We start from the raw sequence: 20949 nt of genomic DNA, 5'->3' as shown, positions 1-20949 counted from the left end.
CAAAAGGATAGCCTAGTTTTCTTATTATTATACCCATGGTAAGGGTAAAATAGGAAATTACTCATATTTAATACTGTAATTTAGACGGGTCCTGACATCCATTAGTGTAGATTCATCATTAATTAATTTATGAATTGATTAATTAAAACCTTGATTTAACCAAGAAGATTCTCTACGTAAATCACATTGAGTAATATTCTCCTTAGTGGTACATAAAGTCTCTTAAATCAGCAAACTTTACCCACTGTTAATAGTATTCTTATACTCTTAAGTTTTCATGTTGAAGAAATTGTTCATTTTTTCAAGCAAATTCAGCAATTTGAAAATAGAAATCAAACTACATCATCTTCTACCGTCATTTTGGAAGAACCGTTCAGTTGGAAAACTACCTTTGCAAAGCAGAATAAAACTCGAAAATTAACCACGAAGGTTCGATCTTTGAAAAGCATAAACTCAACTAAACACCCAAAAAAAAAAAAAAAAAAAAGTTTTAAGTTTGAATTTTGTTTTGTTTTTCGATTTGAAGACAACCCAAAAGAAAAATGAACTAAATAGACCAACCCAAAATGAGAAAACAACTGAACATAAAAGATTTTGTACGTAGTATTGATTATTTTTTCTTGTCAACAATTTAAGGTATTGAAAATTCAATAAACTTAAGGTATAGAAAAGTCAATAATAATTAAGGAGTAGTATTTCAATTTTTCAACGACTAATACAGCTGAAGATAAATCACATTACTAGAAACAAACTATCCCTTTCATGGTTCCCAAATTAAGACCCTTGTCTTAGGATCTATTCTATGGGGTACCTAAACCTAAACCCATGTATATTTCAATCATTAGATTTAGTTATTTTTAGGGAGAAATTAGATGCGCAATTATATAAAATCAAACTGATTTCCAATCCAACAAAATCCACCTAGCTACAAGGTGTGCAACTATATTTCCCGCCCTCTTACATGACAACACGTAAAATATCTTGAATACAACTAGAATCTGTTTTTAATGATAATTAACCATTATACTTTCAAGCATCTAAAATAATACTTCATGATAATCAGATCCAATATTCAATTTCCAAAGTCAGAAAACCAGTATATATCTGAATAAATCAACAACAAAAACTTGCCAGCACACTGAAGAAACGTGAACAGAGATACACTTTCATTTCAACAACAATAAACGTGAAACTTTTAATTACAACTACTCATACTTTTCTGGGTTTTTTTAAAAAAAAAATATATAAAAGCTTTACAATCTCGTATATCTCCATCTCCAGAAATACAATTGAATTATGACATAATAAATAAAATAATTATTAAAAAAAAATCTACAATGAGAGAGACAAAGGCACGTTTACAACAGCTTAGTCAAGGCTGTGAAAGGATTGAATTCATTGTTGAATGTTGGTAAATAAGAAGAGCCTCAACTTCCTTCCATGTGACTCAACAAACAGCTCAGCTTCCCTGTCCATGACCAAGGCAAAGGCACATGAGCTTTGCTTCATATACATCATTGTCAATTAACATAACATCACCCCTTCATACCCCTTAACTGTCGGCCTGTTCGTGCATCTCCGAAAGTGCACCACAGAATCCGTTTTTCGCCCCCCTCTAGGATAGATTACATTTAATTATTCGTAGCATATGTAAGGACAATTGGCGGAAAATAATCCCTAGTAATCATGTACGAAGTATTATTTCTATGCGATAATTAATCCTAACTCTACGAAATTGGACTGCATAATCGGTGACAATTGGATCCTTAAGCCTTTAAGCTTGGTGTTTTTACCCATTAGCAGATGATAATAATACATTGACGTAGTAAAAGGTAATGAATTTGCATACCTAGCAGAATTATGAGGTTGGTTTTCTTTCAGTCTAGATGAATCATGTCTTGACATAATCTGCACCACCGCGCTTCCTTTTGTTCGACCGTGAAAAGAAGCATATCTGTGCCCAAGACTTTTTCTGCTTAGTGGGTTGTTGCTTGACATCCTTATTTGCTACAAGATCAGCCATATATTGAACAACAGCCTGAATAGCATAACATATAATAATTAGTACTGATTAGCTACTGTAAACGTAAAACACAATTGATCACCACTATCCAGCACAAATTAAGGGAGGGATCAGGGGAGAGATTTGCACACACCTGTGCACCCTTCTCAGCAATATGTCTCGGAGGCACTTCCAGAGGATTTTGATCAGAATGAAACACTCTTAATCTCGATAACAACCTGAATGATTCGGGCAGAACACGGATCTGGTTGTTACTCATATCTAACACTTCAAGCATCTCAAGGTTCCCAATTGACCTCGGAAGAGAGCGCAGATCTGCAAAGTTATTACTGATAACCAGCTTGACAAGTGAGGTAGCAAAACACAAGCTCTCAGGCACAGCTTCAAGTTCATTAAAGCTCACGTCGAGCTCCCTAAGCTTTGCTAGAGATGACATTGTGGTAGGCAGCTGTCTAATGTTATTGTACCGGACAGAAAGAACCTGCAAGGACTCAATCTTTCCTACAGCTTCAGGGAGGGCTCTAAGCCGGTTATAGTCCAGTCGAAGCTCCTCAAGAGAAGAGCATAGACCAATTGTATGAGGAAGTTCATCGAGATTATTAGTTTCCACATTCAGCTTCTTAAGACTAACCAAAGACCCGACAGTATCAGGGAGCGAGTGTAACTTATTTGAACTCACATCGAGCTCCTCAAGACGGATCAACCTACCAACACTTGGAGGGAGTTTAACCAAGTAATTTCCTCTGACATCCAGACAAACAAGATTCAAGAGATCCCCAATTGCATCTGGGAGCTCAGTAATCCTGTTTGAATGCAAATCCAATTTCGACAAGGAGGAAAGCCCTCCAATAGTATCAGGTAAATCCACAATCCTATTTTCTGACAAATCAAGAGTGATTAAACCTGATAGCTTCTTAATGGAATCAGGCAACCATTCAACTTGATCAGACAACTTGTTTTGGAGAATTAGCTCTTTAGTACCCTTCTTTGCAGAAACTTCAATCAAGCTAGCTAGTTTAATCAAACTCAATTTCTCAGCAGCATCTTGAGCTACAAACAGCGAAAACAAAACAGAAAAATTCTTGATAAATGCGCAAATCCAGACAACCTCAAAAGTCAGAAAAAGCAATCCCCAAACAACAATCATCAATTTCATTCAAATCAAAAAATTTACACTTTACCATGAAATCCCACCAATAAAATGCAATAAAAACAATTGCCCAACCCCTCAAAGTCAGCAAATATATCATTGTCCACTCAAAAAAAAAACAATAAAGACTATAATTAATGAAAAAAAAAAAAAAGGAAACTTTATTTTTTACCTGAATAATTAGATATCTTGAGAGTAGAATCAAACCCATCAACATGGAAAGTAGCAGTAGCAGTAGCAGCTTTAGATTTCTTAACATAACTATCATCCCTAGTAAACAGCTCACTCTTAACGGGCGCCTTCTTCTCCAAATTATGAAAACTTGTAGAAGCAACTGAAGAATCCAAATCCCTTGACTTTAACACAGGCCCAGTTGGCCCAACACTTAAATCCTTCTTCTTCACTGAAGAAGATGATTGCCCAGATTCAGCAGAAGGTGAAATACACTGAGAAACTCTCTGAATCATTTCGTCGAACACATTGTGTGCATTCTCAAGATCAAGCAATTTCACAGCATCCCTCTTCTGTTCTTTGCTTTGAAACTGAACTAAAGCTTTCTGCATCTCTTGATACAGAAAGAACAGCTCCTCTGGTACTGCTCTACCTTTAGTTTGCTTAGCAATGGCTTCCAATTTCAACTGATCTTCTCTTTCAATGTTTCTGATCAGAGTTTTCGCAGCTTCAACTTCTTCAATGTCTGGACGAGTAGGTAAAGATTTATGCATCTTCATAATTTCCCCCACCACCCCATCCACCGTCTTCGCCGCCGTTGTTGAGAAATTATCCATTAAAACTAAATAATACCCAGATCGAAAATTAGAATAAAATCAACAAATAAACTAACAAACAAACCCAGATGAATTTTTTTTTCTGGAAGTTTCTAGAAATGGAAAGAAGAAGCTATTCTTCCATTAAAGCCGCTAGCTGTTAGAATTTATATTGGTAAATTTTCATAGAGTAAGTGGGTTTGTTTGGTTTACTATTTGAAGAAAACAAAAATCAAAACCCAGAATATGAAATCAAATATAGAATCCAGAAAAATGCAGAAATTTATGGGAGGAAGAGAGAAGATAAAATTGGAAAGAAAGAAAGAAAGAAGTTGCAGAAGATGATAACCAAAAAAAAATCGAGATAAGAAACCGACAAATCGGGATTTTAAAACGAGATTAGATTAATAATTCTCGTTGTTTGGGATGATTATTATTATAATTATTATTATTTCAGCTCGAAATTCGAAGAAACTGAAAATGGAATGAAATTTCAGAGAGAGAGGAAGAAGAAGATGAGGAGAGAGAATGTGAGACGAAGAAGAAGAACTGAATTTCAGTTCAAATTACAGCAGTTGATTGAGGGCTTTGTGCTAATTTATAATTTTCGCAGATAAAATGAATTATTGAATTTTTATTTTTGTTTTATTGATAGAATAATAGAATTGCTTATTTAAGTATCTGTGTTTTAAGAAAAACTTTTTAGGTGTCACACTTTACAAATTTTATCCATAAATTATTTAATAATTTTTTTTAAGAAAATCCATAAATTATTTAATAATTTTTTTTAAGAAAAAAAATTGTACATGAAATATTTGTAATTTTGCTCTTGTTATACAGGTATCCGTCTAATTGTCTAAATGTAAATTTTCAAATAGTTCAGTAACAAACTATCAAAGTTAGTTGTTTTTATTGATATTATTTTTATATAAGTATTATTTGTCAATCCGTAAATTCAACTATTTTTTAATCCTTGATTATCAACAAGTAAATATAGAATTTTAGTGACTAAAAAAAAAAGTATTTCCTCATGTATAAATCACCAAAAAAAATATTTCAAATTTATAAGTAGGGCAAAAATGAAAGTGTTGCATCTTAAAAAATGAGTAAAGTTTATCATATATTCCCTTTTTTTCTAGGGCAAAACTTTGACCAAACATGTTTACCAATATGTAATTTTGATTATTAATATTTTAAAAATTTTATTAATACAAATAATAAATTGTTGATCTAATAACCTATATTCCACATGAATATGATAGCATTTTTTATTATACGTTATTTAAAAAAAAAATACTATAGGTATGTTCAGTTCAGCTCCAATCAGTTCAGTTCCGCTCCAATCATTTTAGGTTAGTTTAATTTCTAATATCCTTCTCTCATAAATTATTCATTTTAGTTCAATTCAGCTCCAATCAGTTCAATTCAGTTCAGTAAATCAAAATAGGTCCTAAGTATATAATGCAAAAAAATTATACAGTATTAGCATTATATTTAAAAAACAAATTGGTACATAGCTTTTATTCATGTACTAGATTAACTCACGTGTGATGCACGGATATAATAAAAGAATTTATAATTGTGTAAACTTCAAACACATATCAGTCAAAATATGTAAAATCTTTGTATTACATACGATATTATTAACATAAACCATACTATAAAAAGTAAAATAATATAAACAAAAGAAAATTCATGTCTACAATAAAATTTTGCAAACTTTGTAATTAGACGGAGTAATCACATATATAAAAGGTTGATATTTGTTTTCCTTAAGATTTTTAAAAGAAAAAGTATTGAAAACTAAAAAGTTTAATGTACTGTATTAAACTACTTTGCAATCAATAGTTAGATTTAAAAAAAAAAAAAAAAATCTAAAACGAAAAAAAAGTTTAGGCGGGAAAAAAATGAATGAGAAGCTGACACGTGTACAATTTTAAAAAAATAATGATGTCAGCGATTGTTATTTTAATAATATTTATAGATGTGTAAAAATAAATTATAAACGTCTACTGGTGTTGTTTCCCGTTATTAATTTTCTAGTTCCACCACTATAATGGAAGATATTTGTGATTTGTCTTAAGCACCTTGGACAAGCAATATACTCTACAACAATTATTGAAATTAATGGAATTGATATTATACTACGAGTAGATGAAAAAGAAAGTAATGATGAAAGTTTTAAGTTTATAAGAGAAATTTATTTTATGGCTCTCATAACAAGATACAGCTCTTTTATGGTGGTATTTTTCGTCAAAAGGATAAGTTGTACAAAATTACGTTAATACCCTCACTCACTCGCAATCGTGAACGTTCCTCTGCCGCTGTCTCATTCATCAACACATTACACATTTGCGAGCCGCCACTGGTTTTCTTAAAGCGTCAAATTTCAAGACCACTTTTCTCCCTTTGTTTTTTTTTTTAAAAAAAATAAAATAATTAATTAAGTCTCAACCCCATTCCCATTTTTAAGGAGTCTTTTACGAAAAAAAAGGATAAATTCGAAAAAACAAAATTTTTAATCTCTCGATCTTTTTTTTCCCTCTTTCTCTTTGATAAGTCACAAGTATATTCACAAATTTTCATTGATCCTCACACTGGGTGTGTTCACTAGTTCAATTCAGTTCACTTCATCTCTTAATTTTCTTCTCTCATAAAAAATTCAGTTCAGCTCCAATTAGTTCAGTTCGGTAAATGTGAAGATACCCTTAATAACAATCGATATCAAACAATAATTTACTTCCTTTGTTATATTTTCTTTTTAAAAGTGAAACTAATTGATCGACTGTTTACAATTAATTGAATTACAAATATCAAAATGTAAAAGTTTTGTGTAGAACGGACTCACGTGAGTCCAGTAAAAAAAAATGAGGGAAAAAAAAACTTAATGGTCAGAAATTAGATAATAATAGTCGAATATTAGATTATAATGATCAGAAATTAGATTATAATGGTCAAATATAATATTATAAATATCAGATATTATATTATAATTGTCAGAAAATAGGTTAAATATATCAGCTAATAAACAATGGAGTCTCTGCCTCACCTTGCCATCATTTCCATGGTTAACACTTGAGTCTAAGTAAGCAAAAACGTAGTAAAAACAAAGATGGACTGCACAACTGATAGCCAATATATTTAAGAAAATTCTGTGATAAATACACAAGTAGTCGCAAATATGAAGCAGGTACAGTGCTAAGTGTCTTATCTATAGCGACAATACTTAGAGCTAACTGTATGGTACGGATTGGCTGTAGGACCAAGACATTCAGAATTGCTGGAATAAGCCTGGCCCCTAATATTCTGACTATTACCTTGCTATGGCGTCGCACTCGCTCTCTTTGTCCTCCGCCTTGCACTCGCCGTGGCTCAAGGATGGGTGGGGGAGGGTTCCCGGCACCAGGGAATGGGAGGGAGAAGGCCGCCGGCTGCCAGCAGGGGCTGCATTGAAAGTGGATAGGGGATAGGAGTATGCATTATAAACCGGACTCACATGAAACGGACTCACATAAAACCTTATTTATTGAAATACACATCATAATTAATACAAATATACAACAGCGTACACACGATACAATAATGTTTATTAAGTGTTATTTGTACAAAAGCAATAGATTAATAAATCAAGTTATATTCATTTAGAGCGCATTTTATTCACGTGATTTTTCACTTATTCAAACTTAACTGAACTAATCTGGACTAAATAAGTGGAAATAAGGTAAACATAACATATCCTCAATAAACAGTACATCACATACAACTGTTGTACTTAAAAGGAAAAGGAGTTTAGCTAAGATTAGTAAAATTTGTATCATAATGAAATCACTAGGCATGATTTTTAACCCTTATATGGAAAGTATATTTTTTTTCCTTCTAATGTATCTTTGTTTGCAAATGGACTATCATTTAATATGTTATTTTACATTTTACACAAATCATTTTTTTTTTCTTTTTTTTTTTTTCTTTTTTTCTTTTTTAGCATTTAGAAAAAAACTTTTAAGGTTAAGCCAATCTAAACAATCGAAACATTTAAAGCCTAAAGGGTACTCATGTCATGTGCATAGCTTACCCTATATAATTTGAAGTTCCTTGTTTCTCCTTGGACCAAACTCCCTCTCATGTAATTTAACGTACTGTATATCCTTTATTCCACGAAAGTTGCATTGTTTCCATTTTTAACTAGTAGAAAAGTTAATGCAATAGTAATATATAGGGAGTACTAGTGGTAAATAAGATTAATTATTACAAAATCTACATTGTAATATCTACTATTACACATTGAAATAAATTATACAATCACAATATGTACATATGAATAATACAAAGGTCAAATTACTGCAACTAATTTGAATTGAAGGTACTACTCCGTAATAACTTTAATACTAGTACAAAGAAAAAGAACTTTAATACTAGTACAAAGAAAAAGACCATGGTCAAGGTTAGTTGAGATCGATTAGATGGTAGAACTCGTAGAAGTTCCTTGATGGAGTGAACTAGGAATGTAGGATAACTCCATCCTCTTTATTAACATTTTACATAGTATCTCCTTTTATTTGAAATTGTGTAATTAAAAATGGTGCAATCATTGTGAAACTGTGTAAGCAAAGTCTATTTATACCCCACCAATCATCTTATTCTCATATTTTTTTCACTCTTCAGTCGTTGGATTTCTATTGTCACGACTCATTAAAGCTAATCATCTATCGCCACCTAAATAAAACCACTTAAGGCCTTTTAATTAATCATTTTATTAGGTGTACTTATACATGTGAGTACTCTTTTTTCGTACAACAGAACTAATTTAAGGTTCATGTCTAGTATTTCATGCCCACTTATCCACTGTTCATTATGAATCACTCGTTTTGGAAAAAAAAAAAGAAAAAAAATAAAAAATAAAAAGAGAGAGAGAGAGTATGGGGGCAGAAAAGGAAAGATCTGGAAAAATGTAGAAGGTAAGGGGTGGAGCAATAAATGCATGATCCAAAAAAAGGGTAAAAAAAATCACGAGGATTATGGGCTGAAGAATGGGACCCTAACCCACCCACATCAGTTTAGCCGACGTGGACCCGTCACACCTCATCCTCATTCTCCTCAACACCTGGATTACCTCTTCCAATATCACTTTCTACATGTATATTATACTTCTTCCGCCCCATAATATCTGACATAATTAACATTTTACACATGTCAATATATTAGTTTTACTTTATTTTTATATAATTAAATATTAATAAAAATTATTTTAAATATTATATTATGAAACTTTATATTAATACCTATTTAACAACATAGTTTGTAATACAATGTGTTTTTATTATACTAATGAAAAACTATAGTCAAAACTAATATATGAATAGTGAAAAAAGTCCAATGAAGTGAGTAGTATAGTAATGGTAACTATACAATCCTTAAATTAAATGTTCATCACTAATTAACGATAATCTTATATGAACTTATTAATTCTCTTAATATGGATATATTCTATCTATAGTAAATGGAGATAAGGCAAACAAAATAGCAGAACCTCATGTGTCATGTAGAACAGTGTCAAATGATAGCTTTAACTTAGCCCTAGCTTTTGGTTTTTTTGGTTCTATATATACGGGTTGAATACTTTGAAAGTGAGGAGGTAAGGTTGGTCTAAGTGATTTTCCACCCTCAAAGTGTCCCTAATGGGAGTTGAACCCCAACCTCTAAATTATAACTTAGAAGGTACAATATTTTTCAATAAATAGTATTGCTTTTGTCTTGATCGACAATTAACTAGATACTTCATACAACATACAAGTGTTTTCTCAATAATCTCCTTCATTATTTATTTATTTTATTTATTGTAATATTTGACTTTCACACTATTCACATGATTTATACTAATCTCTTTAACCACGACTACAAGTACAAGACCTCTATCTTTGGTAAATTTAATAGTACAAGTGGATTCACCCATGTATTTGCATATGAATTTGTATATTTCTTTTATGTTACCAAGTTAAATAATATTGCTACTTTGCTACGGAGTCTTCTATCGACAACTTAATTAAATGCAAATGTTTATACGCAAGGGATTAGATTTGCACGATTTGAATAAAATTAGATAAACTAATCCTTTTTATGCATCACTTGACTCGGTCCAGAATCTCTTTAAGGATTTTGACATATAGCAAGCATGACATGTAAATATATATCTACAATATCTGATCTTATGATCATTTAATAGTAAGGGTTGTTCTACTTCTACCATTTACAACGTGCAACGATGGAATTGGTCTTAATTGACATATGTGTTGTTTTTAATATGACCTAACGATAGTGTATGAAGAGTCTTAAAAGATGTTGATGTTTGTATAAATCTAGTTTAGTATTTGGATATACGTCCCCAAAACATTACTATCTACTTGACCGAACATCCGCATATACCACATCTTATGACGGTATAATAAGTTCAACAAGTTCAAACTTATATTATCTGTTATGATCATTGACTTTTAGCAGAATTATCACAAGTACAACAAAGTCAAACCTATATTATCTGTCATTGACTATTAGCAAAATAATCACACCTCCCAAATGTAAACGATGAAAACTAAGATGACTACTTGTTATTCTAATGACAACAAGGCTACATTGCTATCACAATTGGAGTTTATGCGAGACATGTCAATCGTATCATAATCAACTAATCAAGCTTCGACCTCTTTTGCTAATTTAAAAATATTAATTAATTTTAAATCATATACACCACATACTAAACGTTTTAAAAATGCTATTGTACGACTTACTCCATATAGTTAAGGTATATCAAAATTATACATAAAGTCAAATGAGCTGTATAGTGATAGAGTAAAAAACATATTCTTGGATTTCAACCACAGACTTAACCTTTTGGTTGAGGTGGTCCTTTAATGTGGTTTCAAAGCCAGCGTAATACAAAGGTCAAGGGTTTGAATTTCATCCACCCTCCACTTTTAAGTGGAATATTAAGGCATTAAGCGGAGGGTGTGAGAAAGGTCTATGTTGCATCCACACTACAAGTCTAATAATGGACTCTCGTATATGTAAGGGGATATGATAGAGTATAAAACATATTTTTGGGTCTCAATCATCAGTTTAAGCTTTTAGTTAAGATGGTCCTTTAACATATAATATACTACCTCCGTTTCGTATTAGTTGCAACCTTGGGTATTATTTGAGAGATATAAAATATTCCAAAGTTCCAACTAATATGAAACGAAGATAATAGTACGGAGTACGAGTATATGCGATTATTAATTCTGAAAAAAAAAAAAAAAAAAGCGTAATACGTGTAGATGTCAAGTATAGAGAGGGGCCAGATGTAAGCTTGGAGGAAGAAGGACAGGAAGAGTGAGAAGAGATGACGAAATCCAAGTGTAAAAGAGCTGGCAACACTACACCCACCCGAATAACCGTTACTCATCATCTCTTCCGGAGTATTATTATTCTGGTGCATCTCACCCCATGCACCCTCACGTGCACTGCCTTTAAATAATTACGACTACGATTCTCACACTCAATTCTCATAATTCATATCTCAATTATCAACATAACACACACATTCACACATAACTATACCACTTTTTGAGTCAACACTTGGAAACTTCCTTATTGTGGAAAGTTGTTCTTCATAATTATATTGCTCACGTAATAATGTATTTTTCTACAAAATTAATAAAGCAATGCAACTTATAGATTATAAATTAAAGTATTGATAGTTAATGTACTATATAAAAAATTAAAAATGGAGATTATACTTTAATGACAGCCCTTTAGAACTTATAGTATATATTTAGGGTCTGTTCATATTTATTTAATTTCAGTTCAATTCAGTTCAGTTCAGTTCAAATCAGTTCAGTTCAGTTCAGTTCAGTTCAATTCAGTTCAGTTCAGCTCTTAATTTCCCTCTCACATAAAATATTCATTTCAGCTTAATTCAGTTCAGTTCAGTTTCAATCAGTTCAGTTCAGTTCAGCTCCAATCAGTTCAGTTCAGTTCAGTTCGGCTCAGTTCAGTAAATATAACAGGCCCTTATCTATGATAAACTTTTTTTTTTTTTTTTTTTTGGTTATTTTTTTAATTTGATGTTTTTTTTTTTTTTTTTGGTTTTTGTCTTTGTCTTTGTTTTTTTTTTTTTTTAGCTAGCTATTTGTAGTCACTTGTTCAATAGTATAACAAATATACATATGATTTGTTGAATTCAAATAGGGGTGTGTTATATTCACTTATATAGTTTTTACTTATTTAAATGTATGAACTTATTAAAGCTTATTTTAGTTATTATATTTAAACTTAGGTAAACCTTATCAGAACTTATTTTTCCTAATAAGCTTAAAATAAGTGGAAATAAAGTGAATTATAGTTACCGTGATTTCAAAATGCAATTTTTTCAATTCTTTCTCTTCTGACATGTAAAACGGGAGGGCAACAGTGTAGCTTATCATTTAGCTCGTTTAGTGCCTTTTGGCTGTGAACAAATTTGGGAAAACCATACTCCTAGTGAGGTTTCCTCGTATGCTTTGATGGATAGTTTAATAATATAAGGCACACCATCCGTTTTCCTAAAAAAAAAAAAGTGAATTATAGTTACCGCGATTACAAAATGTAATTATTTTACTATTTTTATCTTTGAAATGCATACTTATTGGTTTCATGTTTGAAATTGTGCAAAAAAAGTGAAACTAAAAATGAAATAAAACCAAGGGAGTGTAATTTGTCATTTTTCTAACACACCATATTCAACAGAGTTCTAATATATACAAGTATTAAAAAAAAAAAAAAAGAAAAAAAAAATCAAGAATATCTTATGACGACCCATTACACTTTACCTAAGCTTAAACTTTGAATTAAATGAGTCATTAAGATTTATATTGAAAGGAGATAGAGTAAAGTATACACCGTACATGATGAAATAAATATTAGGTGCGTCATGTTTGCGCCATGCAATATTTAGCCAAATATATACATCACGAGTTACGAGTAAGATCAAATACATAATATATATTTGTATACGTTTTGAAAGAGATTGACACCAAATGCATTGAATTATACGCTACCTAAGAAGTATTATATCCTTTGAATTATATTTATAGTCATAGAATACCTTTCTTTCACACACTATAATAAACATTGAAAAAATGATCAAGTGATCTTATCTAGGTTTTCTGATTTGATAATGAATCCGTCTCTGATCTCAATTGAAATCAAACTAAATAAATTCCATCTATAATCAAAGATAATGACGCAGCTAATTGTGTTTATTGTACGAATTGTACATTTTATTGAAAATGGATTACTATATGTGCAACCTATGCAAGTAGATAGGTGATGGCGTGATGGAGACTAATTGTTCTATAACTCAAGATAAATGTAAGTAGATTGATCACGAAATTAAATTAGTTACTCCTACATGTTTTATTAAAACCAGATAAGTCTTAAATTGCGCTCTTATCTATTCATCTTATTTCTCAGTTGATATTGCTTGATTTTAGGCAGCATAAATGATGGAGTAAAGACCCTTGCTCTTCACAAAATCTTATCCGATTTTGAAAAATGACTATTTTCTACTTTTAATTATAATCATGAAAATTATTTAAAAATAAGAGATATAAGAAGGCAGACCCATAAATTGCAAGACCTAGTTAGCAATTTAAATCTTAAATTATTATAAATGATAAATTGCGAAATTGGTAGTGTATACTCTGTATTTTACAAATGCTAAGAAAGAGGGACTAGAGGAAACAAAAGTATATCCACATGACTCATTTGTTACGCGATAGTATACAATGATCAAGACAATAAATTTACGTTATATTTTTTGCAAGATAATACTTGTGTCAAATGTCCATGATATTGCTTGTGAATAGTGATCCATTATATGTAGTAATATACAAAGACAGGAGATTTCTTTCTTACGAAGCTAAACAAAAATTTATTACCATTAGATAGTCGACCCTTTCTTTCATTCGAAACCTCATGGTCAGAACCTATTGCATACGAAACTCAAATATCTCAACTATAAATGTTGTCATTCCTAAAAAAAAGAACGCCATAACCTTTCGCCATGTCAACATATTGTGTCGCCTTTTTTAAGGAATGACATTGTAGAATTTTCACCTCCCTCAGGTAAGTAAGTAACAAACAAACAATTGGATTCATCCACATTCTTACACTTAGCATTTTCACCATTTATTATGTAATGGTGTTTATAGTTTTGCTGGCAGAAAATCAGCACAACCACGCCAATAAGCCCATGAAGATATTGGACGAAGAACAAATCCAAACAAAGCCCACAATCAACCTTAACAAGAAACAACCCAAAAACCCAAATAAACCTCTCTTCAAAACCCTAAAACCCCTTTCTCTCTCTCTTCATATAAATACATGCTAATCACTTCTCTTAATTTACCAGTCGACGCCATGAATCTCCATCTTCACATCTTAATCTATAAAACATAATTTTTTTTTTTCTATCCTGTTTTTATTTCGTACAAATTTATTTATATTTCTGTAATTTTATTGCGTAAAACCCCAAATCTCTATTATTTCTTTTCGATTTTGTGTAAATAAAATTGCTGGAAAAGCGGTATCTAGATTAATCCAGTGTTAGATGCTTCCTGAGACCAGCCAAATTGGATTTCGATCATCTGACTTGGTGGGTGTTTTTTCTCTAGCAACCCACCGTTGTCCCGATCTGATACATTTATCTTTTTCCTCTGAAATTAGGGTTTTAATTTTCTGGGTTTTGATGGTTTTTAAATAAAAATGATTTTATTTGTTTGGATTCTTGAATTTTGAAATGCTGGTGATGTAGTGTAGAGAAATTTTGGAAGACAAGCTTAATCTAGGCCTAAGCTAACTATCATTAAAACCGGACCATAACAAAACGGGCCTTACCCAACCCACACATCTCACCCACTCATTCCCCAATTTTCCTTAATATTAATAGCCGTTAAACCCCATTTTCACACATAACGGCCGTTCGATCTAGGGTTTCACAGTTCAACACTCATCCCAAACTCATATAACTACATTCCTTAAACCCTCATTCTTCATCATCAATCGCTGCTTTCGCCGCCCATTTCACCGTCTCCTGGTAAACAATTCTTCTCTCAATTTCTCTTTCATTCTTGTAAATAGGTGTTGTATCTCAAAGTTCTTTGCAATCATCTGATGAGAAAAATACTGCAACAATATGACATTGATTTTCAATCTTCATGATTTTTGTATTTAAGTCTCTGATGATTGATCTTTCTCCAAACAAATAGCATTTTCATCTTCAAAATTCCTAATTTTTTTTTTTTTTTTAAGATTTATGAGAAATGATGAATAACTTTTGGTCCGTGTTTCTGAATTTACCGTGACCGATATCAATTAACCATCTCTGATCTCAATTAATTATAATCAAATTTCTTAATTTTATTGCGGCTCAATGATTTTTCAGCCTTTTGGGCAATATACGCTATTCTGAATCATTTATGTTGTCATTCATAAACTTTTATGAGAGTTGCTATATATTAAATTGATTTTTTTAATTTGTAATTTCTTTAATTGAATATCTTTTTACGATGATGATTTATGGAATTATTCACATGTCAGACTTCGGAGGTTGCTTGCAACCTATGAGATAAAAATCCTTATTTCTGAGTAAATTTCTTCAATTATTTTTTCAAGTTTCATTTTATTTTTTCAATTTTTGGCCAAGGATTTATCAAATTGTCCGTACCATCTGAAATTGATGATATTTTTAACAAATTTTCCGAGGCCAATAAAACAATCAAATGTATTTCTAATTTTAATTTTATTTTAATTTTTTTAATATAATTGGCTGTGATGTTTATGTAATACCATCAAACTCCGAAAGCTTCAAGCTTAATTTGATGACATCACTAATTACGCTGAAGCCTTTAACCAAATTTATTTGTTTAAAATTTTTTATTATGAATTGAAAATAAAATAAAAATGCGGCAATAAATTAGAGTCTCTGATGCGCTTAGTTACAATAGCGCTTTTAGCGCTGTACATTGCCAATAATAATATGGGAATTAAAGATTCTGGCATTTTCCATTGTTATTAATGGTTTATGCATTCAGACGTTCCTATAATTAATTATGATTTACTTAATTTAATTTAATTATAAGACAAGGAGATTGGAAGTGATGATTATTTCCCCAGATGATCGACGTTGAAATAACTGAGCTATTTTAATTCTCTTATTGAGAATTCAAGCCAGATTTCTGATCCGTCTCTTTGTTACTCGAAACCTGATTTAATTCCAACCCGAGCTAATTGGAGGGACATTAACAATAGATTATGATTAATGATTCTGAACAATTAATTGGATTAGATTAGGTTTTAATTGTAAGGTGAAAAATTGGAGTTGGAAGTGATGATTATTTCCCCAGATGATCGAAGCTGAAATTACTGAGCTATTTTTATTCTCTTCATTGAGAGAATTCAAGCCAATTTTCTGATCCTTCTTCCATTAATCAATTTGAAAACGTCTAGCTTTAGTTTCTTTTGATTTAATCCAAATTTTTAGTGTGGGAATAGTTTTTTTTTTTGGTGTTTAGAGAGCCACAAGGCAGATGATGAGAATAGATTCTAGGATCACCTGGGACTGGAGGGAAGCTCTAACCACTAATCCCACATAAAGAGAGTAAGGGAAGCTCAAGTGGTTAAGTGGGTGAGATGTGTGGGTTGGGTAAGGCCCATTTTGTTATGGTCCGGTTTTAATGATAGTTAGCTTAGGCCTAGAAATTTTAACGGCTATTAATTTTGAAATGCTGGTGATAGTTTTACCTTTTTGTCCATTTAACGTAGCCCTTGGTATTACATATGACGAAATTTGATGTCATGGTCGAAACTGTAAAATGTTGCATAATGCCAGACGTTAGTCAAGTATCAGATTTAATGACTTTTAAATCAAAGTAGCTGATACAGTTACGAGTCTGGTAAATTATAATTCAGGGTCTCATCGTTACAGATGTTGTTCCTTTTTATGCTCACATCTGCTCCATTTGGAACCTACATTTTTTAAATTAGCAAGTTTTTTAAATTTTATTGGTAAACAGAAATTTTGATTTATAGAATATGATCTACTTTGAATGTTTGGTGGTGTATTAGTAGCTGAAACTCAAGAATTGTTTAAGGACTCACATGCCATTTACACTTTCAGTTTAATAAAGTACGAAGTATATTAAAATTTGATATAAAATGGATACTATAATTGGATATAAAATGTATCAATAAGCTTGATTAAAAGTTGGATTAATGTCAAACTTTTAAGTTTTAACAAATGATGGTGTTCTTTTATTTCATATTTGACACAGCTTAATATGAATAAACTTTCAACGCAAACATTGCTCAATTCAGAGCTCTTATCAATCTAAACTGGCTCTCCACTTTTCCTGATTCAACATTAACCCATCTTCCTAGAGACTCTTCTGATCACTGCCCTATAAAACTGTGTTGTTTCAAACCCCCTTCACTCATTCAGACCCCCAAAAATTTCAAAATGGAACCTCACTGGTATTTCCAACCAAGTTTCAAAGCCTTTGTTGAGAGTTCATGGTCCCCTGTTCTAGGAGAACTACAACCCAAACTGAGTCAGCTTTCAAAAAAAATCTCTGATTGGGTCAAAGTGAATGTTCCTGACCCAAACAAATGCATCTCTAGACTCCTCAGGAGGATAAATGGAATCCAAAAAGCTAGGGAAAGAGTACCAAACAATGCCTTTTTATTCAACTTGGAGGAATCCCTTCAATCTGATCTTTCTCAACTGTACAGTCAGGAACAAGCTTTTTGGGCTATTAGAGCCAGGACTAACTGGGTAACTCAAGGGGACAGAAATACCTCCTTCTTTCACCAATCTGTTTTGACTATGAGAAGAAGAAATAAGATTCAAAACCTGAGAAATGAAGTTGGTGAACCGGTTCCTGAATCTCTCATTTTAGATCATGCTGCTAGTTACTTTTCAAATCTTTTCACCTCTGAAATCCTCTCCCCCCAGTCCATGACCCTGTCTTACTCTTCTATCATCTGTATCTCCTCCCCCCCTAGCCTTGCTGAAATCCATCAAGCCATATTTTCCATGGGTAGATTCAAAGCCCCTGGGCCTGATGGCTTCCACCCCTTCTTCTTCCAGGATCACTGGCACCTCATTTGGCCTGATATCCAAGATTTCACCAACAAGATCTTCTCAGAAAAACACCTTCCCCCTAATATCAACCAAACTTCTATCTGCCTCATCCCCAAAGTTGCCCTCCCTGAGACCATGAAGCAATATAGACCTATTAGTCTATGTAACACTTCTTATAAAATTGTCACCAAAATTCTGGTGCAAAGATTAAGACCCCTCCTCAATGGAAATATCTCCCCTGCTCAGGGGAGTTTCCTGCCAGGCAGGGGCTGCCAGAACAACTTCATAGCTGCATCTGAGATATTGCACTCTATGAAGTTGAAATTTGGAAACAGATCTTGGTTTGCCTTTAAGATTGATCTTGAGAAAGCCTATGATAGGCTTGAGTGGAGCTTCATTAGACAATGTTTGGCTAGGAATGGGTTTGATAAGGATACCTGTGATCTAATCATGGGCTGTGTAACAACCCCCTCCTTCCAAGTCACTGTAAATGGAAGCCCTTCTTCCACTTTCCATGCTTCTAGAGGAATAAGGCAAGGAGACCCCCTTTCCCCTTACCTTTTCATTATCTGCATGGAGTTTCTGTCCCCTTTGATTCAGGATTCCTGTGATGAGGGCTCATGGATACCATTTCGGTTCAAGAGAAATTCTGTGGCTGTCTCTCACTTAATGTTTGCTGATGACCTGATCCTGTTTGGTGAGGCCAACAGACCCTGGATTCTGTATCTAATGTTCTGGACACCTTCTTCTCAATATCTGGTCAGAAAATGAACAACTCCAAGAGCCAGCTCTATTTTTCAAAAAATGCCACCCAAGCTACCATCAACCTCTTCACATCTCAATTCAATGTCCCTCCTAGCTCTGACCTAGGTACCTACCTGGGTTTCCCCCTCACAGACAAGAGACCCTCTCCCAACCAAGTCAGCTACATAGCTAGGAACATGGCTTCTAAACTCTCAGCCTGGAAAGCTAAATCCTTGTCTAAAGCTGGAAGAGCCGTCCTAATCAAATCCACCCTTGCTAGCATCCCTCAATATGCTATGCAAACCATCCACCTCCACTCTACTGTTTGCAAAAAAATTGACCAAATCTGGAGTAGGTTCTTCTGGGGATCTTCTGAAGACCAGAAGAAGTGCCATATGATAAGTTGGGATAGCATCTGCATGTCAAAAGATCTGGGGAGGTTGGGTTTTAGATCCTCTGAACTTCAAAACAAGACCCAACTAGCCAAGTTGTGCTGGAACATGTGCCACTCAAACTCCTTAGCTGCACAAATTATAAAAACAAAGTACTGCTCTAGACCCCAACTAAACTCCTTCAAGTATGGCTCCCATATTTGGAAGGGCATGGGTAAAGGGTGGGATGTCTTTCAATCCTTCACTCAATGGTCCATTGGGAGTGGGAATCACTGTTTACTTTGGGATCATAATTGGACAGACCTTGGCCCCCTTAGAACCTTAATCCAAGGCCCTCTGAACAAGCATGAGGAATCCCTAACTGTGAGTTCTATCATTACTGAAGGAGGTTGGAACCTCCAGAATTTAAGTGTTAACCTCCCACCAAACATTCAAATGTTAATCACTTCCACTCCTGTCACAGGAGAAGGAGATGATCTCCCCTTTTGCTCATTGTCCAAAGGTAAATTTTTTGATGCCTCTCAAGCCTACTCCTCCCTATGGCATAGCTCAAAAACTACATCAGCCCCTATCATCAAATGGGACACTCTTTGGAACTCCAACCTCCCACCTCAATCAAGAATGTTCCTCTGGCAGTGCCTCTGGGACAGACTTCCTACCTGTAAAAATCTCTTTATTAAGCACATCACTCCAACCCAGTTTTGTTATTTCTGCCCTGGTTCTATTGAAGATGGTATCCATGTCCTCAGAGACTGTACCAGAGAAAAGGAAGTCTGGGCTCTAGCTAATCCCCCAACAAATTCTGACCAACCAAATGTCCAGTCTTGGATTCTTCAAAATTTGGATTACACCTCCCCCCCATCTATTTAACATACCATGGCAGTTCTCTTTCCCAATTATCTTAAGGAGCATTTGGATGAGAAGGAACACTTGGGTTTTTTCAAAAACATCTAAACCTTTACCAAGTTTCTGGGCATCTGTCATCTCCACCATGAAAGAACTTTTCTACTTCTCCTCCTCCCCATCTATCCTCTCCCCCCAAAATGCTCTTACTCCTAGTTCCCCTAGTACCTCCTTCCAGATCAAGATTACTGTGGATGCCTCCTTCTCTGCTTCTACACTTTCTTCGGGCATAGCTTGCATCTGTAGAACAACTTCTGGAGAGTGGATTCAAGGCCTTGCAGGGCACTGCTTTGCTCCCAACTCCTACATGGCTGAACTATTTGCAATCCTAGCTGCTATACATTGGGCTAAGGATAATAGCTGGACAGACTTTAGTATTATGTCTGACTGTCACCGTGCTGTTAACAGTATTTGTGAGTGGGATGCTCCCCCTGATGAAGGTTATCTATTCTCTAAATGGTGCAGGGACCTAATGCTACTTTCAGGGAACAGCTCTATTGTGAAAGTTCTGAGGAGGCAAGTCGAGGAAGCAGATTTCCAGGCCAGACAAGCCAGGTTGCATCTAATGCCTACTCGGATTAAGAGAAAGGAAGACAGCTGCTGGATCTCAGAATTTAACTTTTGTAACCCCCCTCCCTCTACTACTGAACTTGTATCAAGTGCTAACTGTAGTTCTTTTGGCCAGAAATGGCAGGCTTATTTGGGTGATGTATCACCATCTTAACTCTAGTTGTATGCTTTTGACTCTGTATACTTTACTCCTACCTTGGAGGGGTAGTTTCTTAATTAATTAAATTCTGATCCGTTTAACCAAA

At 33.5% G+C, this 20949-nt stretch overlaps 1 protein-coding gene and 7 non-coding genes across 8 annotated transcripts; 7 read left to right on the top strand and 1 right to left on the bottom strand.

Annotated features, from left to right (window-relative positions):
* Positions 1 to 1139: 1139 nt before the first annotated feature.
* On the bottom strand, positions 1140 to 4530 carry LOC145563160 (plant intracellular Ras-group-related LRR protein 4-like). The gene is made up of 4 exons (XM_081623591.1): positions 3346 to 4530; positions 2157 to 3073; positions 1850 to 2038; positions 1140 to 1468 (listed from the first exon to the last, which is right to left on the bottom strand). Exons 1-3 carry the CDS (start codon positions 3959 to 3961, stop codon positions 1892 to 1894), a joined length of 1680 nt encoding a protein of 559 aa, XP_081479717.1. The 5' UTR covers positions 3962 to 4530; the 3' UTR covers positions 1140 to 1468; positions 1850 to 1891.
* A 10588-nt stretch (positions 4531 to 15118) lies between these two features.
* LOC145565932 (small nucleolar RNA Z199) lies at positions 15119 to 15201 on the top strand. Its single transcript, XR_014095281.1, has one exon. It is a non-coding gene; the product is annotated as a small nucleolar RNA Z199 (small nucleolar RNA).
* Positions 15202 to 15271: 70 nt separating this feature from the next.
* On the top strand, positions 15272 to 15346 carry LOC145565979 (small nucleolar RNA SNORD18). Its single transcript, XR_014095327.1, has one exon. It is a non-coding gene; the product is annotated as a small nucleolar RNA SNORD18 (small nucleolar RNA).
* Positions 15347 to 15380: 34 nt separating this feature from the next.
* Positions 15381 to 15463, top strand: LOC145565934 (small nucleolar RNA U54). The gene has a single exon (XR_014095283.1). It is a non-coding gene; the product is annotated as a small nucleolar RNA U54 (small nucleolar RNA).
* Positions 15464 to 15514: 51 nt separating this feature from the next.
* LOC145565935 (small nucleolar RNA R64/Z200 family) lies at positions 15515 to 15608 on the top strand. The gene has a single exon (XR_014095285.1). It is a non-coding gene; the product is annotated as a small nucleolar RNA R64/Z200 family (small nucleolar RNA).
* A 44-nt stretch (positions 15609 to 15652) lies between these two features.
* Positions 15653 to 15722, top strand: LOC145565956 (small nucleolar RNA snoR117). Its single transcript, XR_014095304.1, has one exon. It is a non-coding gene; the product is annotated as a small nucleolar RNA snoR117 (small nucleolar RNA).
* Positions 15723 to 16104: 382 nt separating this feature from the next.
* LOC145565929 (small nucleolar RNA Z103) lies at positions 16105 to 16200 on the top strand. Its single transcript, XR_014095279.1, has one exon. It is a non-coding gene; the product is annotated as a small nucleolar RNA Z103 (small nucleolar RNA).
* Positions 16201 to 16334: 134 nt separating this feature from the next.
* LOC145565931 (small nucleolar RNA Z103) lies at positions 16335 to 16433 on the top strand. The gene has a single exon (XR_014095280.1). It is a non-coding gene; the product is annotated as a small nucleolar RNA Z103 (small nucleolar RNA).
* The last annotated feature ends 4516 nt before the right edge of the window (positions 16434 to 20949 follow it).

The sequence above is a fragment of the Chenopodium album genome, chromosome 10, assembly GCF_948465745.1.
Source record: "Chenopodium album chromosome 10, dcCheAlbu1.1, whole genome shotgun sequence".
NCBI classification, from domain to species: domain Eukaryota; kingdom Viridiplantae; phylum Streptophyta; class Magnoliopsida; order Caryophyllales; family Amaranthaceae; genus Chenopodium; species Chenopodium album.
The sequence above is the reverse complement of the archived record's forward strand: the minus strand, read 5'-3'. Positions and strand labels throughout refer to the sequence as shown.

What these genes read in the sequence shown, in the direction of transcription:
- LOC145563160 (XM_081623591.1), bottom strand. Translation starts at nt 3,961, where the DNA reads ATGGATAATTTCTCAACAACGGCGGCGAAGACGGTGGATGGGGTGGTG. An exon ending in CAAGATATCTAATTATTCAG is followed by an intron (nt 3,074 to 3,345) that starts GTAAAAAATAAA and finishes CGCTGTTTGTAG; the next exon opens with CTCAAGATGCTGCTGAGAAA. An exon ending in TTGCTGAGAAGGGTGCACAG is followed by an intron (nt 2,039 to 2,156) that starts GTGTGTGCAAAT and finishes TATGCTATTCAG; the next exon opens with GCTGTTGTTCAATATATGGC.